At 35.2% G+C, this 20,596-nt stretch overlaps 1 protein-coding gene across 1 annotated transcript; it reads right to left on the bottom strand.

Annotated features, from left to right (window-relative positions):
* Positions 1-2,666: 2,666 nt before the first annotated feature.
* LOC106131948 (E3 ubiquitin-protein ligase MARCHF1) lies at positions 2,667-18,503 on the bottom strand. The gene is made up of 5 exons (XM_013331229.1): positions 17,785-18,503; positions 16,411-16,521; positions 11,787-11,874; positions 5,485-5,617; positions 2,667-2,875 (listed from the first exon to the last, which is right to left on the bottom strand). Exons 1-5 carry the CDS (start codon positions 18,501-18,503, stop codon positions 2,667-2,669), a joined length of 1,260 nt encoding a protein of 419 aa, XP_013186683.1.
* Positions 18,504-20,596: the final 2,093 nt, after the last annotated feature.

The following is a 20,596-nucleotide window of genomic DNA, read 5'->3' as shown; positions in this document are numbered from 1 at the left end:
TTCTAATTTTATAATAGATAAGTACTTATATAGATAAACATCCAAGACCCAATCAGAGAAAGTTCGTTTCCCATCATGGCCTGGCCGAGATTCGAACCTGGGGATTCCGGTGTTAGAGATTAGTGTACTTAAGCTGTGCCACAGAGACCGTCAATTTTGTTTCAAAACTTTCAAGAATGATGCTAACGATCTAATTTTTTCTTCAGTCAAAGACATCTAATGGTTGAAGTGTAGTGCGTGATGGGGGAGCCGAGCATAGATTTAAAACATCGGACTATCCCACTAGTCCTATTAAGTTGTCCCATGGTGCGACGGGTGAAACAATGTCATTAGTGTTACTAGTCCCATGGGACAACTCAATGAGGCTAGGTGGTATAGACCGTTAAAGACTTGAGCCCAGACGCAAATAAGGGTTGATTCTCACTTGACTGATTGCCGGCTGCTGTTCAAAGACACCTGTTTAAAATACTTTGTCCTGTCCTAATGCTGCTGAAACCTTATATAAAACAACCAATAATTTCGTAAATTGTTTATTAAGACAATATTTCCGCCACACTTGGCAAAAAACTGTAGTAAACGTAAAACAAACAGTGTGTGTAAACAAACTATTACTATACACAATGTCGCACGTCATATTGGGCGCCCGCAAACCATTGATGATTTGCCAGTTGTCGTTGTGGTTACGTTTTTGTTACCTACAATTGCTAATGTTTCGTCAGTTAGTATCATTTTACAACATAGAATTCAAAGTGGTTGATGTTCACAACTGGTCGTACGTAATCACCACATTATGTCACCAAAACTTTTGAATTTTATTTGACAACTTGTAGAACGGCGATCATTCTTCATTAGTTTCAAATATAATGAGTCCGTTTTTTTTATTTATTGCAGTTCTTCCGTCTTTTTATATTGATGTTTTTTTATATTGATGTGGTTTTGGTTTACACCAAGACTCAAAATGTAACCACATTTCATGAAAATTGCGTCGCGTCTTGTCGATGTGTATGTACCCTTAACAATAAAGGCATCACAAAACTTATATAATTGGTTTACTTTTAGCTGATGCCACTTATATAGAAAGTCAAAATTTATGATTTTCAGACGACTATAAATTTCGAACAGAAATTTTTTAACCCACGTTCTACAGATTTTCTAGAGCGTTTAAAAGCCTTGAAATACAAGCTATATTACTGTATATAGCTTTTATGCAATATTATTGCACCAGCGATCAGTGTAAAACTGGCGAAGCTTGGTCAAAGAGGTCTAGTTGATTGAACAAGAATTAATTTGTCGAAGAAGAGGTACCTACCCCACATCATCCAACTTGCTTTCTCTCGATACCTTTTCCTTTGACACTACATACCATGCCAGATATGGAAGTCTTATGAGCTGGGAGACAGTCTGCCCTTGTGACATCTTTCCTCAGAGTATAGCACACCATACTTTCTCACCACTTACCTACCAGTGACACTAAAGAGATTTTGTAGGGAGTCAAAAAACGGTGCGCTGTTGTAGGGCAAACGTACGCCTGAGTTCCAGGACTCCTTCCGTGATTCGGCTCGTATAACTGGGAGATCGGTAGAGCAATGGGAGGCGTAGGGATAGTGTCACCTAGCTATATCTATATGATGATCTATATATCTGTTCATGTATATGATATATCTTATTTGTATTGCCGTGTGGTTCCCGGCACCAATACAAAAAAGAATAGAACCACTCCATCTCTCTCTCCCATGGATGTCGTAAAAGGCGATTAGGATAGGCTTAAAAACTTGGGATTCTTCTTTTAAGCGACGGGCTAGCAACCTGTCACTATATAAATCTCAATTCTATCATTAAGACAAACAGCTAAATGTGGCTATTAGTCTTTTCAAGACTGTTGGCTCTGTCTACCCCATAAGTTATAAAGACGTGATGATATGTATGTATGTAATAAGAAGAGTAATTTTAGATAATTTACTAGCAAAAACGAACATAAAACATTAGAAAATCGCCGTATATTACATATACATTATTCAGGAATAGATTTAGATGAAAGACTTTATTCTGCGTTCATCTTCTGCCGAGGCTAAAATGTCGACAATCGGCATAATTTTGATAAAATAAAACGTTGGGACACCTGAAAAACCAATGTTTAATTGCAATAAAGTCTGAAATCATTGAGCGATACGACGCGACGCGACTGCAACACTGGAATAATTATGTCGCAAAACAAACCAAACGAATAATTTTCAATGAAAATTTATTACGAGTATACTTCTGAGGTGACTCCATATCCATCATGTCAAGCCATCAGATACAGGTAACTTGAAGACTTGAATTGACTCTTCAATTTTAGTAGAATTATTTTTAATCTATTCATTTTATAACATTTGTAAGTGATAGTCGCCAAAAACAATAACAAAAAAAAAATCTATTGATCGTTGCCATCATCAATAATCGATCGAACGTTAATCGATTGCTTCATCTAAGTACACCGAATGGTCGGAGATATAAATTATAACTCGACATTTACCAATCTGGCAGTATGTATCGATCGACCAAAGTAACATCTATTGACCAGATATAGTAATTTGACCGCGCCCGAGCCGCGTCCGGTCGCGTCGCTCATTCAAAAATCACAACGCGATATACACTTAAGCTCTTTAATTATTATCACCATGTTTTCAAACCACGTTATACCTTCCCCTGGGGACAAAAGGTACTGGATTGGCGTCGGGGCTGAGAAGAAGCCTCACGTTCACATTGGCTCGCCTCCAGCGGTTCCACATGACGTAGTGGTCTTTCCAGAGCAAGTAGACGGTGACAGAGTAACCGCATAACACCACAGCCATGAAGAAGTCCATAGCAGTTTCTGTTATGCGGTGGGATATTCCTGTGAAATGTTTTTAATGAGAACGACTCAGTGAAGTGCTTAGAGACAGCTCCTTAATAAAAAATTGAATGACGTTTTTACTTTTCATCTAAGTATGAACGGTATTATACCTTATATCAGAAAAAGTAGAATAGGATAGTCAATTTCCGGAAATGGACCGTGTTTCACTTGGCCAAGATTTTCTTATAAAGGACGACGTAAAAACTTTGCTAAATCTTTTAATGATTCAAATTATCACATATAATTAGTACTATGTATTTTATTTTTTTCTCATCTGTGAAAAATCCACTGAACGAATTTGGATGAAACCTTAAACCTTACGATATGTTCGATGTTCGATGAATTCGCTATGTAGCTTAAACATCACTAAAGAATAACCCATAAGCTACAATTAAAATAAGAGCGAAACTGCAGGCGTAGTTGTATATGTAATAAAAAAAATTAGTTATTTGCCTAAAAATACATAAAAGTAAGTAATATGTCAGTATATTAACGAAACCTCATAAGGGATGGAAAAACGGTGTTTTATTTTTGACTAAAACAAGCGTTTGATTGATACGTCTGCGACGAAAAAATTGTGGCGTCTGGACGTGTTTAGAATGCGTGTGGGAGTATGAGAAATGGGGTGAATCGATCATTGTTTTTGTAAAGAACTGCGGGCTTTTCAAGTGTGAGTTAAAATTGATAGAGTAAAAAATCATTTTCGCAATGAGTTCCAACATACATACATAAAATCGCGTCTTTTACGGAGGGATAGGCAGAGACTCTATATTTTGCACTTGCCTCGATCTTAGCATACTTCTATCCTCTTCATTCAAACTCGTTTGTTTCGGGTACTCCTTGACCTGACCTTTTGCCAGAACATCTCTGTTTTGATCAAGTGGCTTGTGGCGTTTAGATGAATAAGCACATTTTACATTTGATTGCCAAAAAACAATTTCTTTCCTTTTTTATTAGTCAAGTAGCTATGATCCAAACTAGGTTAGGTTTCCCTGTTAAAAGGACCTACCCCTATCTATATCTTTCTACATTTGAGGTTAACCGCAGAGTAAGAGAAGGACAGAAAATAAGACATTTGTCTAGTCTTATCGTGAATTACCCCTAGGCAGGGAACAAAAAAAGCTAGGATAAACTAGATATTATTTTACAAAAAGGTCTTCTTTTGTAAAATGAATTAATTCGCTAGGGTGTCACACGTGCTATCTCGTACATTAAACCTTTGATTGTTCTTTTAAAAGTTGCTTACAACAAGACATCTGTCTCAACAGTAAAGACCGCCCATCAACGGCAATTTGAAACTTCAAGGTCTTTATGGCGGCGATTGAAGTTCCCTCGTAAACAAAGCGTATAAAGCTGGGTTCAGACATGCTCTTTGTCCGTACCGTAGGTACCTTCGTATTGTAGTACTGTCACGATCAAAGAGCGCTAGTTTGGACGCATGCTCGGTACGGTACGGTGAAAAGCGATTCGATATGAAATTTGCCCTTAACCAAGTATCCAACGCTCAGAAAATGTGAACCCAGCTGTAGATTATTATACCAGTACCTACAATAAAATATTGGCCTATTTTTAAAGCAATGATTGTTTGGTAATCTAGTGATTTAGTGATAAATTTATCTATGGCTATCGCTTTGGCGACGGCGTTTTCGTTTGTCGATTAACATTTGGTATGTTCCGATCAATCGTAAGTCGATATAATAGAGACGTAGAGTTATTTGATCGCGGCGCTGATACGGAACGCAGGTACGGTACGGACAAAAGAACATGTCTGAATCCAGCTTTAAATTACAAGATAAATTCTACACTCAAAGTTTTGACTACGAAAGACGGAATGATACGTGCGTAATGTTTTATGGCTAATTGTGAATTTTGAAATAAGAATCTGCTCTTAAATAAAAAAAAAATACTGGCACATAACTATAAATAAGCAAAACAATCAACAGTTGATTTTCTGACCTGAGGTGTATGTTTCGATTTTATGCATAACCAATTGTCGCGCGTATCGTGTATGTAGGAAGATTTATAATATAGCGAATGCTTTGATCGAGAATATATTATTCTGGTGACATGACGATATCAGAGAAAAATCACGAGAAAACCTGCACATTCAGGCAAATGATCGTTCCCATGTTCCGATGTGGGTCAGGTTCCTCTGCAAGGGTTGTGGAAGTAAGACGGTAGCCGCTTCGTGTACAAACCTTACTTTACCAAAGAACTTAATCAAAAGCGTACCCTGAGCCCCTCTTCAGAGCGCTGGGTCAAACACCAGGAAAATGATATCAGAAAAGAAATTAAAAATTCTTTTTTGTATTGGTGCCGTGTGGTTCCCGGCACCAATACAAAAAAGGATAGGACCACTCCATCTCTTTCCCATGGATGTCGTAAAAGGCGACTAAGGGATAGGCTAACAAATTGGGATTCTTTTTTAGGCGATGGGCTAGCAACCTGTCACTAGTTGAATCTCAATTCTATCGTTAAGCCAAATAGCTGAACGTGGCCATTCAGTCTTTTCAAGACTGTTGGCTCTGTCTACCCCGCAAGGGATAAAGACGTGACCGTATGTATGTATGTATGTAAAGAAATTAAATAAAGAAAAATAAAACACACACCTTCATCCTTTCTACTTGCGTCAAGCTTACCAAATTTGTTGCCTTCGATAACAAAGTACTGTGTGCCAACAATGCATACGGCCAACAGCCCAGCTGTCACCGTGGACAGCAGCCAGAATATTAGGCAGTCCGACTGCAAATAGAAAAGCACACTTTAATGATATGATGATAAAGTTGCAATCACAGTGTAGTGGGTGCTATAAAATTTGAGAATATTAAAAATTTATTCTGATGGGCGTCAGTATGCTTTATGGCTTATATCAAAGTTATGCGTTTGACGCGCGCGCTTTTAATTATACATTAGTTATAGCCGCGTTTCATAGTATCGCAATATAAATTATGTACAATCAGGTACCCTATAAAATGCTAATAAATATATTTAAATAATTCAGTAGGAACTGTGCAGGGTGAATTTACGGTTGACTGTACATACATTGTATCGAAACACGCGATACTACAAGTCGTTTCACAGCGGGCTTTAGAACGCGCTTATAACGTCAACAGCGCGTTTAGCCGGCGTAGTTGTAAAATAAGCCTAAGACTCTGTACATAAATGTGTCGAGTCCACTCGACGCTCGAAGTAGTGACCGCTCGACAAATAATTATATTTTTAAGTGAGGGTGACCGCACCGAATACAATACGCAAATCTGCGCATACACACATACACATGGTCACGTCTATATCCCTTGCGGGGTAGACAGAGCCAACAGTCTTGAAAAGACTGATAGGCCACGTTCAGCTATTTGGCTTAATTATAGAATTGAGATTCAAATAGTGACAGGTTGCTAGCCCATCGCCTAAAAGAGGAATCCCAAGTTTATAAGCCTATCCCTTAGTCGCCTTTTACGACATCCATGGGAAAGAGATGGAGTGGTCCTATTCTTTTTTGTAATGGTGCCGGGAACCACACGGCATGGCAAATCTGCGCATACCTTTTGATATTGTTGTTAATAAGATATAATTTAGTGCTATTCTCATTTGAAGTGAATTTTGTAATTCTTAATGAGAATATAGATCTTAAACCTTAAACCTAATCTCTGGGTTTGTGAAGAAGACCACTGAATTAGATCGTTTTATGGATGTCGTAGGAGGCGGTTTAGAAATAATTGACTAGTGCACTAAAACTTTCATAGCTAAATTTATCGCAAAAGTTTGCTTTAGTTCACTTTCAGAGCATAAGTTTGAAGTCTATTCATATTGGTATATATGCGAAAGAACCTTCTTTTTGAAGTCGGTAAATAAAATAAGTAATCAACTACATAATTATACACATTGACTTATTGCAACATGATTGCAACGATATACTTACATATCACAACATTAATTTGAGAATTCCATTAATTCACAGCAAAACTGTAACCAAATATCAGAATTTCCGTGTAATCAGAAATTACAATTTATATCGAATCGTAACGTAATTACCGTTGTAATTTATCGCCTCCGGTGATTTAATTTGCAAATTAATTGAGCCATTCTGACTGGTCGCTGTTTGTTCGTTTGCTCATATCTAGGATCTAGCCTCTGTCAATAAGTTTACCTTTTATTGTCTGTAGTTAAGGTACAGTTGAAAGGTTTATATGTCTACTACTGTTTCTGTTAAAAACAATTAGTATTCGTCCAAAAATCACTACATACATACATATAGTCACGTCTATATTCCTTACGGGGTAGACAGAGGCAATAGTCTTGAAAAACTGAAAGGCCACGCTGTTTGACTTAATAATAGAATTGAGATTCAAATAGTGACAGGTTGCTTTGCCCATCGACTAAATGAAGAATCCCAAGTTTCTAAGAAATAACTAATCCAATTTAAAATGTAATTTCTACTTTCATGAGTAGCTAAAAATTATTTCGGGTATTAAAAAAAGTAGGCGTTAACCATTATTATCAATAAATCATCATCTAAATTCTTTACTTCAGTAACTGACAGATAACAATATAGCTCGGCGGAGACATAGCGTGTATGTTTCTTAGGTACTCGTAGCATAAATAAATAATATTTACCCATACACACGTCACTTACATAACAGTTTCGTGCAAAAGTTCGACGCGAAGTGAATGCTCTATGGCATTAAGTGCACCTGCTGTACATTTTACGTGCACAAAGTTTAATTATACGAATGGGAATTCCAATAGGTAATTAATAATTACATATAAAATTTATCAGAATTCCCATGACAATGTGATTTTGGTGCTGATTTAAAAATTTAATCTATATATACTATAGTAAGTAGTCGACAGCTCAGTTTACTGGAAAAAAAAATTTTATGAACATATTATATTTTGTTGCTTATTTTCAGTTACAAGTATTTTCTTCCATCTCTTTTTATCTAATCTGTCTCATTTGTATATAAAAATGTGTATGTGTTTTAATCAAGTTACTAATTTTCTCTTTATTCCGAGGTTATTTGACTATTGAGGGATAACATTGCTTGTGACGGCACTAAATCGATTACGCTCCGGGCTTAATTATATTTACGGCTCAATTTGACGGCGATTAATTTTGAGCTTGTCTGTACCGTGTGTGGCGGACCTTATTATTAATTTAATATCATTAGACTGTGCTGTATTTCAAGTTGACTCTCAGTTAGATTTGTTTAGTTTAAAAAAAAATCAAAAACAAACTATTTTGTTCGTTAGAAGATGCAATTAGCGAATAAGCTTTCAATACTCGTTGTTTGTGAAAGTGAAATATTTATGAAAAATAAAAAGAAATTTGTATTTCGAACGTATACGTGAAATTTGCGGCCAATAAAACGAGGCCAAAATAAAAAAAAAAAACATACGTCAAAGACTTTGGCATAGGCGCGAACTTTATTTTATTTTACGTTTGTGCGATCTACACGTGGATTCCCAATATTGTAAATTTTTTCGAAGGAGCTAAAATTCTTAATTATAATCAAATCGGTACTTCTATTTTAAACCTAATTAAATCCTTTTTACTCTAATCGCTAATCTATCTCAGACAGCACTAATATACTAACAAGAATAATTTTTGGCGCCAATGATTTATCTTTATGAATAAGATATATGGCAGTATAATGACCCCTAAAATCCGAACCATCTGACATGTGACTGATTTCGCGCTAACAATTTATCATCTGTGAACCGTCGTCGGCCGAAATAGATCATCGCCATGGAATATTCTAGGTCTTCGTAGCCGTAGGCGATATTTTACCATCTACCCTCTGTGACCGCAAATGCAAGTTAGTGAGCAGACAGACGGATAGTTTAGTACGACGACCGACCGATATTATTTGATAAAAGATTTGATTCAATTTAATATGTGATGTTTTGTAAGGATAACGTATAACTTTGTACACTCTTCGGTATTACTACTCTCTGATTGGCTCGCGCATTCAGGCAATTGGATGAGTAACCATTATCCAACGTGTGTTTCCTTGCAAAAATCCGTCAAACGTTGTAAAACCTGTCGTAGGTACCCAATCCATGGTCCAAAAGGCGTACATGGGGCTTCTCCCCAGAAAGGTAAGGATGTTATCGATACTAACACTAGTAGGAAGAATAAATCTATAAACTGTTACTTGCAGAATTTACACGGCAACGACTTCCAATATTGGACACGATTTATCCTTTAGACAAATCGTGCCGTGTACGAATTTCCCGCGGTTCAAAGATGGCTGACATGTCTGCTAAAGTGATGCGACACGCACATATTGGATTCGTCCCTTCCCTGTCACTTGAGCTAGCATCTTTCACACGTCGTTGCTTATTTGTTATTGACTTTTCAAATTATCCGTCTGTCACGCAGTGAATAGTATTTTTCTATTTTGTCTTTTTATGTAGTTTCGATAACTTGCCGAGTAGGTACATTAATTTTTAGGAAGTACTGTTATTTTAGTCTTATTTCCGCATTAAAAAGGTTTTTTTTTCAGAAGTTTTGGGGCTTTATTTTTGAGATGGCTTTGTGTTACGAGAAACTTGTGTAACGAAATATTAACTCAACGATACTATATTTTAGAATAAATACTTATATAGATCCGGTGACACAGACAAGCGCACTACCGCTGCGCCACAGAGGCCGTTAATATTATCACGTCTATATCCGTTGTGGGGAAGATAGAGCCATCAGACCGAAAGGTCACGTACAGCTGTCTGGTTTTATAAAAGAATTGAGATTCAAAGAGGAACATGTGATCTCAAACACCTGTTGATTATTAAGTCCCTTACTAGTTCCAACTTGAGTAATAATCTTCTACAGTGAACCCTATAAAAAGTACATTACACGCCAATAAATAACCAAAGCAGACCTCATTCCACGCAAATCCTACTAATCCACAATTTATTCTCAGATACGGTTGCTTTAGATCATAGATATAAGCTAATATTTTACCTTGTGTTAACTCAATATATAAAGGTTAATTAATTGATAGTGTTGAACAAATTAACCTAATAATTATTTTTTTTTGCACTAATTAAATAGTCATTATTAAAAGAAGATAATTATAATAAGACAGACAAGAATAACGGAACACGGTTAAGAAGCTTTCTGATAAGACCAAAATTGCCGATTCTAAGAGAAATTTTAGAAGGAAGTTCAGTAATATTTTTTATTTTATTAATAATGTAAATAACTTCTGCTATATAAATTGTATTATATCATAAAAGTAATTATATCATACGTATTTAAAAAAGAAATAAGTAAGAAGTATTAAGCTTCATAATGCTAAAGTCGATCGAAATAAAAAAAAAAAAACAAAAAATCAATTAAAATCAAATAAAAGTAATCGCATAACCAAAAATAAAGGAAAACCTACTTACTACTCCTTCCGCAGCCTGAAAAAATCCTTTTTCGTAATATTTACTTCACGCCCGCTTACCGGATCTCCTTTCTTCCGTGATCTCAGTAGCCGTAGGATAATATATCCCGAAGGCGACAAGGGAGCGACGATAAACAAAGTTTTACGATGCAAACGGCCTTTTAAATGTCGGCCGGCGATTTTGTATCGCCAAAAAATACTAGAAAAAAAGTTGAAGTGCACAAAATGCGAAGACGGATTGCTGAGCGGCGAGGTAAATGGCCCGTATGTAGGGAACGGCGCGCAGTGGAAGGGAAAAACGCTAGAAGTACTGATGTTGCATTTTCCAATTTCAAATTATTCATGTCTAGATATAATTATAAAACTAGCTGTGCCCGCGACTTCGTCCGCGTGGAATAGTTATTTCGGGCATCATTGAAGCCCTCAAGGATGAATAATTTTACCCATTTTTTTTTTCACATTTTCTTTTATTTCTTTGCTATTTATAGTTGCAGCGTGATGTTATATAGCCTAAATCCTTCCTCGATAAATGGTCTATTCAACGCAAAAATAATTATTCAATTCGAACCAGTAGTCAGTCTAACAGTCTTGAAAAGACTGAATGGCCCCGTTCAGCTATTTGGCTTAATGATAGGAATTGAGATTCAAATAATGACAGGTTGCTAGCCCATCGCCTAAAAAAAGGATCGATACAAGAAAGATTTTCAGTATACAGTCACCCTAAATAGGACCGACTCATACTTACTGTACGTATGAGTCGGACCGTTGAAAATGGCGGTACCACCTGCAAATGGCGCCTATTATGGGCACGTAGGAAATGGTTCAACCCCGAAATGGCAACACCTAAACGCTACAGACTATTAAAGTTTCGTACATACATACATACATATAGTCACGTCTATATCCCTTACGGGGTAGACAGAGCCAATAGTCCCGAAAAGGCTGAATGGCCACGTTCAGCTGCTCGGCTTAATGATGGTATTGAGATCCAAATAGTGACAGGTTGCTAGCCCATCGCCTAAAAAAAGGATCGCAATTTTATAAGCATATCCCTTAGTCGTCTTTTACGATATCCATGGGAAAGAGATGGAGTGGTGGGGTCCTATTCTTTTTAGTATCGGTGCCAGGAACCACACGGCACAAAAAAGTTTCGTATGATATTATTTTGACAAATGCCGTTTGGCACTGTAGAATAGGATCACTCCACATCTTTCCCATGGATGTCGTAAAAGGCGATAAAGGGAAATGCTAATAATCTTGGGATTGGAGTCACTATATGAATCTAATTCCATAATTAAGCCTTACAGCTGAACATGTAACCTTTCAGTCTTTTTTAAGTCTGTTGGTTCTGTCTACCCTGCAATTGATGCAGACGTGATTATATGTATGTATGTAACGTCGGTACTGCGATATCTGGTTTCAAAATCCGAATGGCTGACTCAAATCGACCGGTTGCATATTTGATTAAAACACTACATCAGATTTTAACTGCAGGAAATAGAATGAAACAGTTATTTTACCTGCAAATGGCTCCTGTTTCGAGGGTTACCGAACCATAGTCGGAGAGCTTGTAGTACTGTGTATCTTGGTGTTCTAATAGCTGGATAGCTGGAATGGAAAGAAAAGTTTCACCATTTTATTTTATCAATATCAGGACTGATTAATAAATAAAAATAAATAAATATATATGGGACAAATTACACAGATTGAGTTAGCCTCGAAGTTAGTTCGAAACTTTTTTTACGAGATACTAACTCAGAGATATTTAATTTTATAATAAATAAATACTTATATAGATAAACGTTCAAGACCCAGGCCACAGAAAAAAAGAGGTTGTTTCTCATCATGAGCTCAGCATGAACCTGGGATTCGAACCCGGGACCTTCGCGTGACAGACAAGCGCACTACCGCTGCGCCACAGAGGCCATCATATAATTAATATATATATATAATATGAGGCCATCATATAATTACATAACAAATTACTCAGACAGGTTACTTTACGCACACAACCGGTACTCTGGTGTTTTTTAATATTTATAAGGTATATCACCAATTCACATCAACCTTTCTGTCTAATTTTGGTTTAAACATGTTATGTATAAGTTTAGTTTACTTTTATAATAATAGATGGCGTTATCCCGTTTTTAATCGCGATATGGTTTTGATCTGGTACAAACATAAAGTGATGTAAAACATAAAGAAATGTCTTTGTTCCGGGAGTCTGAGTTTCATTTAAGATGCCTTGGCTTGATATACTCGTATCTACTTTCCTCAAAATTGAGGTTACTAGCGCTTCATAAGCCTTAGTGTAGAAAAAATAGTTAGGACCTGCAGTGCAATCGACGAGATCAATTTACAAAGCTAAATCATACAGTAGGTAAAATTAAATGTATGCAAATTACCATTTTGTGAATTACACATATTGTAGCGCTACGCCGTAGCCGCTACAATAGTCGTAGCAACGCTACGAAATATACTTATCGCAATGAATTTGTGTACTTTTTCCATTTAGAATAATTTAAATACTAAAATATTTTAGAGTTTTTTTAGGGACGTATACAAAATCGGAAGGATTATTTTTAGGTTTTTAAGAGTTTTTTTGTAGATTTAAGTACGTTTGACCTAAGGTAGTGCACGCAAGCTACAATAATGCCTATTCACTCATTCATTGAGTATCCACAGTAATTAAGTTAAAAGCAAAGCTTGCTGTTGTTTTTTTTTCAGGTGATAACTGGCAATGGGTCATTAAAATCTTAATTTCTATTGCACCACTAAGCTGACGCGGCCTTCCAGACTTTTCGATACTATTGGTTCTGTATACTCCGCATGAGATAAAGACGTGATATATAAAAGTGAAGTTCGTTTTTTTAATTAATTTTTTTAAACAATAAAGACACAATTTATTAAAGTAAATAAAAAATGCATATTCATCTATTAGGCGTGAGACGAACTCAAATTATTAAGTAGCTGTCTCGGCTATGTAATAATAAAGTCTAGACTATATTATAAATGTTGTACTAACATGCACATCATAAATCAGAACCACAACCTACGTGCCTTGAAAGTCAAACAAAAGCTAATCTATATTAATCTTAAACCACATTATTGCCATTATATTGAACTTACTAGTGTACGCCTGCGACTAAAAATAGTTTATTTTAATTATTGTTGGAATTTTGGGAAAATTCTCTTTTAGACCATCCTTAGACAACATAAGAAACTTATGTATATACAGACTTCAAATCTATACTCAGCAGTTTGGGCGGTGCTGTATGTCAACCATACAATGTCCTTTTTTATTTTAGGTTTGAACACTTAAGTGTGAATTGCCATGGCCATGTACCAATGACTATTATCGAAGCTATGTACATTACTAGTTTGAGTTCTAATTGATGCTGTTATAGGTGTGGGAAAACATCGTGAGGAAACCTGCACATTCAGGCAACCAAATGTGTAACCATGATCCAATAAGGGTTTTGATCTCCTACATAGATTACAGAGGTCAGATAGGAGTCGCTTTATGTAAAAAACTGACTCACCCAGTCTAGGATCCATGGTCAAGAGCTTACCCCGGGCTCTTCTCCAGAGTGGTGATGATGTACCCGGGACTTTAGTCAGGAGGTAGAAGACTTAAGTGTGAATTACAACATAGCCTTTGTTTTAGATTTGCCTTTTGTCATAGTTTTCGTAAAATTTTACTTGAGCGGCAACAATCGTTTTTTCCCGAAGGGGTAGGTAGAGACTACTTCTTGCCACAATCCCTGCAAACTTTTTACACTTCAACCACACTCATCACTCTGTCTGTTCATGTCACCTCATTGGTTAAGGGTACTCTTGACCTGACCTATAAATCACAGTTGGCAATACATTTCATAAACCCTAATAAACTTCATTGGATACTAATTGCCGCTACAAATTGCAATTCGGCGGCACGTCCGAGTTCCTAGAAACTTCGGCGGCCATTTTTATTCCATTCCAGTTATAACCGGTTTATTGCTCAATTTAATGTCGAAGTTTCAGTCGATTTGTAGTTATATTTATTATAGGAAGTTACTGTTTTGCTCACGGGTAAGTTAATTAACGTGAAAATGTTCAGATTGTGCACTCTTTTTTTATTTATTTACATAAATAAGAAAGCTTCGATGGTGCTGTGAAGATACGAAGAAAAAACGTGTATACGCAAATTGCCAAAGTCAATCAATAAGTTCGAATCCTGAATCGCGACGCTTGAGTCATATCAAAGCTGTTGTCTTAAAAAGTCTTAAAAGGATTAAGTCGTGGTTTTTGTTATAAATACTTGGTATTTCAACAGCGTTCTCTTTGTTTTTTTAATTATAATATAATTTTATTTCCTAAATCTAATTTTCATTTTCAGTTGTTGATTTGAAAACTGCGGTTAATTACAGCATGTAGTAATGAAAACAAGCCATATAATAAAAAAGTTAAAGACTTTTCATTAGCAAGTAAGCAGCAGATCGTAAAAACTTAGCTATACCTTTTCTAGGTATGTTGTGAGAAAAATCTTGAAAAGTAAAAAAATACTTTCTAGACGGAGAAAATAAAAATATCAATATTCTGAAAAATTAATCGTTCAGTTTTCTAATCTCGCCACCCTCTCTTAATTCTTACAAGGGTGAATATGATAACATTGATTTATTACCTTATTACCAGGGTACAAAGTTCAAATTTCCATGAAAATATAAATAACCACTGAATCAAAAAGAGCTTAATTGCCGTCTATCCCCTTGTACCCGCCAATCATCGTTAGCTCCACTGATTAATATTTTTGGGCAAAATTATCCTTTCGGCCATTATATTATATTGCTGTAATATCGATGTCTCAATTGTTATTCATAAAGACTTTTTGTCTTGAATTAAGACATTATTTTAATAAATCTCAGTATTATTCATTGCCAATAACTTTTGACAACGTTTGTATAAAAAAGACAATTTAATTACTAACAACATAATATGCGATAAATAAGTTTATTTGTTACCACTTCACTTTTTGGTCATCGAATTTGGAAAAGGAGCTTAAATACTATTTTATTTGTTTTCTTTTTTTTATACGGGAACCGAAAAAAAACCAAATGAAAATAAGCAATTTACAAACTAGACTGAAAACTAATAAATATAACCTTTGAAAGTGGAAAACTCAGTTAAGTAATAGTTTAAAATCAAATTTCTTTTATAATAGAAAATTCACCATTTTGTCTGTTGTCTCAAAAATTCATGTGTTATTCCCAAGAATTACTTCGTAAATTGATCGCGGCCACAATACTCCTTACAAATGCATTCGAGCGTTCACAGTTTGTATTTATGCTCCCTAATATCTCAGGAATGTGTGAGAATAGTTCTGCGAAAATTACAAATGGGAATACTCTGCAAATTCGTTGCGGTGTGTAGTGTGCTTCGTAGCAAATGCTACGGCGGCTACGGCGTAGCGCTACGAGATTCGTAGATTATAATCATTGCTTTCTTCTCCGTATATTTTGCTTCGATATACATTTTTAAATGGACTTATTAACTTGGTAATATATTAACTAGCTGTTGCCCGCGTCTTGTTCGCCGAGAGGCTCAATATATAAAAGCTGTATTGGCCGTCTAGTGGAGGAGGGAGAAAGATAGCACAACTTTTTAATTTGACCAAGTATAACATTTCAGAGAAAACCGCATTTAAATAATATAGACAGACAGACCCCATATCGATTTCTTGGCAATATTTTTGTACAGACATTAATCAGTTGTAATTTTATTATATACCTATATATGGATTAATTATAGGCAAATGTCAAAGGCACTTCCTGATGTTAGATCCGATGGTGTCCTCACCTCTCTGAAGAGGAATCTGTGGTTTTTATTCGGGTTCCTTAACACAAAGACAAACCTAAAATAGTCCCAGACCTCGTTCAGCTGGATGGTATGATTCTTCTTGTATTCTTCAGTAGTATTAGTATTCTTCTTGTAGACGATAGGATAGCAACCTATCACTGTCTGAATCTCAAGTCTAACAAGTTTATCAAACTTTCCCTTCATTGGCCCTTGATTGGTTTACAAAATTGCTCGTTTTTTTCGCTACCAGACCAGTATGGAAACTTGCACTAGTTAGCTCCCTAAAATATTTGCCTAAAAACTTTTTACCTGAATCCACACAGTTCGCAATGATTCCTCCCAACTTGGTTCAGCCATCGTTCAAGGCAGCTCAAGTGGACATTAGCTAGAGACCCCTTGCAGTTACATGGAGATATCAGTCTAAAACAAAGAAAAAAATCACTTGGGAATACTAGCAGTCACTCTTAGCTTTTGGGAAATAAGAGAAAAACGAAGCCTCAAGTTTATTTTGTATCCATAATAATGTTTTATAAAAATTGGTCCATTTTCATCCAAAAGCTATTTGCTAATCTACCAATCAATTTTTGTATGTATGTTTGTAACGCAACAACTTTTGAACCATTGGTCTAATTTTGATGAACAGTCAGCACAATCGGTATAGAAGTTTTTTAGTTTATTTGTTAGAAATAAAAAATAAACAGAAGTATGTTGTGCTTGTCTGGAAGAGATTGCAGAATGCGGCCGCTTTTTGTACATTACCTTAACATAAGTTTAGGAAATATTTATTATTATCATTTTATGCGAAATGGAGAGTTTGCCATCTTTCTATATATATACATAAGTACAAATTTATTCCCTTTATGTTACTAGTATGGGAGCTTGGATTCCAATTTTAATTGACATTGAAACTACAGGCAAAGGCGAAACAAACATTACTCAGTCGTGTAATGAAATGAACCTTCTTGGGAGCAAAATTGAAGACCAAAATATAAAGTCGACTTAACAAACTACCACGACATTAATTAATGGACTGAATATGAAATATTTGTTTGTAATGTTGTAATTACAAGAATTTTATATCAACAACTAGTTAGTTACCCGCAAAAGTTAATCTTTCAATTTCTTTTTAACCCCTTTCCCGTCAATAAAAATACCTATAATACCAATAATTATTATAATACGGACGAAAACGAAAATAAAGCCACCCCTTTTTTTAAGTCGGTTAAAAATTATGATCTTCCTCAGGGACAACTCCATCCCTGTTTCAAATGTTATCAACATTGGTTCTGTGGCTAAGGCGTGAAAGCGTAACAAACAGTCAGAGTAAGTTTCGTAGTCAAAGTTATAATATTTGGAGTCTAAATACTACTTATCAAAAATTTTAACTAGATTTTTCAAAAGAGCGTCCATCATCGAGTGGATTTTTTGGCCCGATTAAATATTGGAAAATTTCAAAGGTCTAAAATGTCTGATTGAACTGGTACGTTGGTATTAAGTTTAACCTTTGGTCAAGATTATGTGATGAAAAGTCAACTTGTGAAAAAATATATCATAATATGACAATTTTAGAGATTTATTTTGGGAACTGAGATTTGATGAGAATTTATGAACAGCGCGTGTGGATACATGTACTGCCAAATCAATGTTATTTTAGAGATTACATAATGTTATGTAACGCCCAACCTTTCTCGTCCTCTTGTCATACAAATCCTGCAAACATTAGATCCAATACTAGATAGTGAATCTCTCTGCGCCAACCCGTAGTCTGACCGCTCCGACAGACTACCTGACATTTTCTTCTTATTTTCAGAACTAACTTTCAATAGTTTACCATCTACAGGAGCAGTACTAGTGACAATAACTTCATTGTTCACATTCGCAATAGATTCAGCCTGCACATTGCAACTGCTATTAGCCATTTCTTGAGCTATTAACGGTTGAACAATAGTCGGTACTTCTGTTGTAACGTTATTAGCTACATCTTTGTTAAATTTGAAACATGTCGCCATAAACTTTTTAAGTTCGACAAACGTTGTCGAATCATCTTTTTCCATATCACTATTTTTGTCTATAGGAATTTTAATTTCATTCATTATCAAAGTTTTGTTGCCATGACTTGAGTGGAAACTAATAGTTTTAAGTGCATTTGCTACGTCTATAGTTGTAATTATTTGTCGTATGTTATGTTCTGATTTAGATTTGTTTGGGTTTGTTTGGAATGTTGTTCTCGGTGTTTCTGGAATAGAACCAGGCAGTGGTTCTGCTCCTGAAGGACCTGCATCATCCTGAGTCGTTTGTTTATTTGATATTTCATCGTTAACATTTCCTTCTGTTTCTTTTTCTGTATTTTCACTTGTAGTTTCTTCTGCTTTTAGTTCCTTAGTATCTTTGTTGTCATCCATTAAAAAAATTGGTTCATTTGTGTTTAAAACAGAATAGATTGTTTAAATCTTATACGAATGATGCAGTTTTTGACAAATAGATTTTGACTTTTTCTTGACGTTGTGAGTGACGTTATGTTTTTGTTGAGACGAGATAGACCTTTTTGTGGTCGCAAAGTTTCTATTATTGTAAATTAAAATAAGACCAATCCATAACTTTTCTGTGGATGTCGTAGCAGACGACTAATGGACAAAGCACTAACAGAAACTGATGTTTAATTTACGAGCTACCACAATATTCGATTAAATGAAAAGTAATTTTTTAACAGTTTATGGACATTTTTTTTAGAAAATCTGCTGTCGTTCACCCTTTCCTCATAACCAAACCATTTAAGCATTCCCTTTTCTATTCCTGTATCTTATTGGACATCAAGTATGATGGAGGAATCGTGGTAAGTGAAAAAATTAAGTCTTAACAATCTTCGAGAAAAAAGAATGATGGTGAATATGTATGTATGATGAGAGGAATATTTGAATAACGTCAAACGTCAAAATCAGTGAGAAAAATATCATTTGTTTAAATCTTATTTAATTTGAAATCAAACAGCCACTTCACAGTCAAAATGAATGGTCACGACAACAGCTTTTAAAGTTTTAGCTATTATTAGTTTGCATTTGATTAGAGACAATTTCAAGCAGTACCGAGCGGTTTAATTTAATTTACAACACATAGCTGCGTGCTTCGTGTTGCATAAACTCTTTCAAGTAAGCTGAGTTCTTATAACTTGACCTTTTACAGCTCCTGTAGGAATCTCCGTATGCTTATTTGCACCAAAATGGGTTCTTAAGACGTTTTGAAGTAAACTTGAATACAAAGGTACAATTTTTTTTATTCATTGGGAACAAAAAATAAATCTATGGTAACCGATAGTGTTACTATTTTAAATATTTGTTACGGATTTGACCTCTAAATTTTAACAATCCATTCACAAATCAAGACATTGTTTACTCATCATTACTTTCCAATTTAGCATCATAACCATGAATCTAGAGTAATTTGAGCTCTGTCAGGTAAATATATACGTCGGTTGTATTATACGACTAATTATAGCAGTCATTACGGCGTAATGGCTTATTAATTAGAGCCTAAGTTAGTCACTGGAGGAGATTTATGTTTAATATATCGGGTAATCGTGATTTATCATAACATAATTGTTACATGTAAAGTGTTTTATCACTAGTTGTGAGCCGCGAACTATGACCTCGCGAACACTTTAAATTTTGACAAAATTGTGACTTTCTCAAAAACTAGTCGACCAATTTTTATGTTCTTAAAGTAATATTGTCTGATCCAACTCAAGTTCTTTTCCTATAAATCAGAAAAGTTTTCGCGTTACAAACATACATATATATATACAAAAAATGCTCACCTAAAGTTAATTATACATACATACATATGATCACGTCTATATCCCTAGCGGGGTCGACAGAGCCACCAGTCTTGAAAAGACTGATAGGCCACGCTCAGCTGTTTGGTAGAGAGATTCAAATAATCCCAAGTTTATAAGCCTATCCCTTAGTCGCCTTTTACGACATCCGTGGGAAAGAGATGGAGTGGTCCTATTCTTTTTTGTAACGATGCCGGGAACCACACGGCACAAGTTAATTATTGGTGAGATGAAAGAAAAACGAATGCTTAGATGGTTAAGTTTTAAGAAAATGAATTAAAGCATGTAAAACCAAGATTAAATAGGTCTGCTATATTTCTAGCCCAGCTTTTTAATTAAGTAAAAACTAGAGTCGAGCTATAATACTTATGTTATTCACTTTATCTTTATTAACAACATTGAATTAAAAGAAAATTAATAATTTTGTTTCGATTAAATGTTGTAATTCAATGTGGCAAATGGAAAGATGTTTCGTAAAAACACTGTTTGATTCATTCAAAATACATTGTGGAAAACTTGTATGTAGGATATATTTACTATTTGAAAATTTTTACAATTGTTAACTTTAGTATGTTATTCTATCATTTTTGATATCTTATTTTATAGATCTTATTCCGCATGAACATAATCTTTCCTGGATTTTATATGAAGTAAGAAAGTTGCAAT

This window comes from Amyelois transitella, chromosome 26 (assembly GCF_032362555.1).
Source record: "Amyelois transitella isolate CPQ chromosome 26, ilAmyTran1.1, whole genome shotgun sequence".
Lineage (NCBI taxonomy): Eukaryota > Metazoa > Arthropoda > Insecta > Lepidoptera > Pyralidae > Amyelois > Amyelois transitella.
This window is presented reverse-complemented; position numbering and strand designations above follow the sequence as displayed.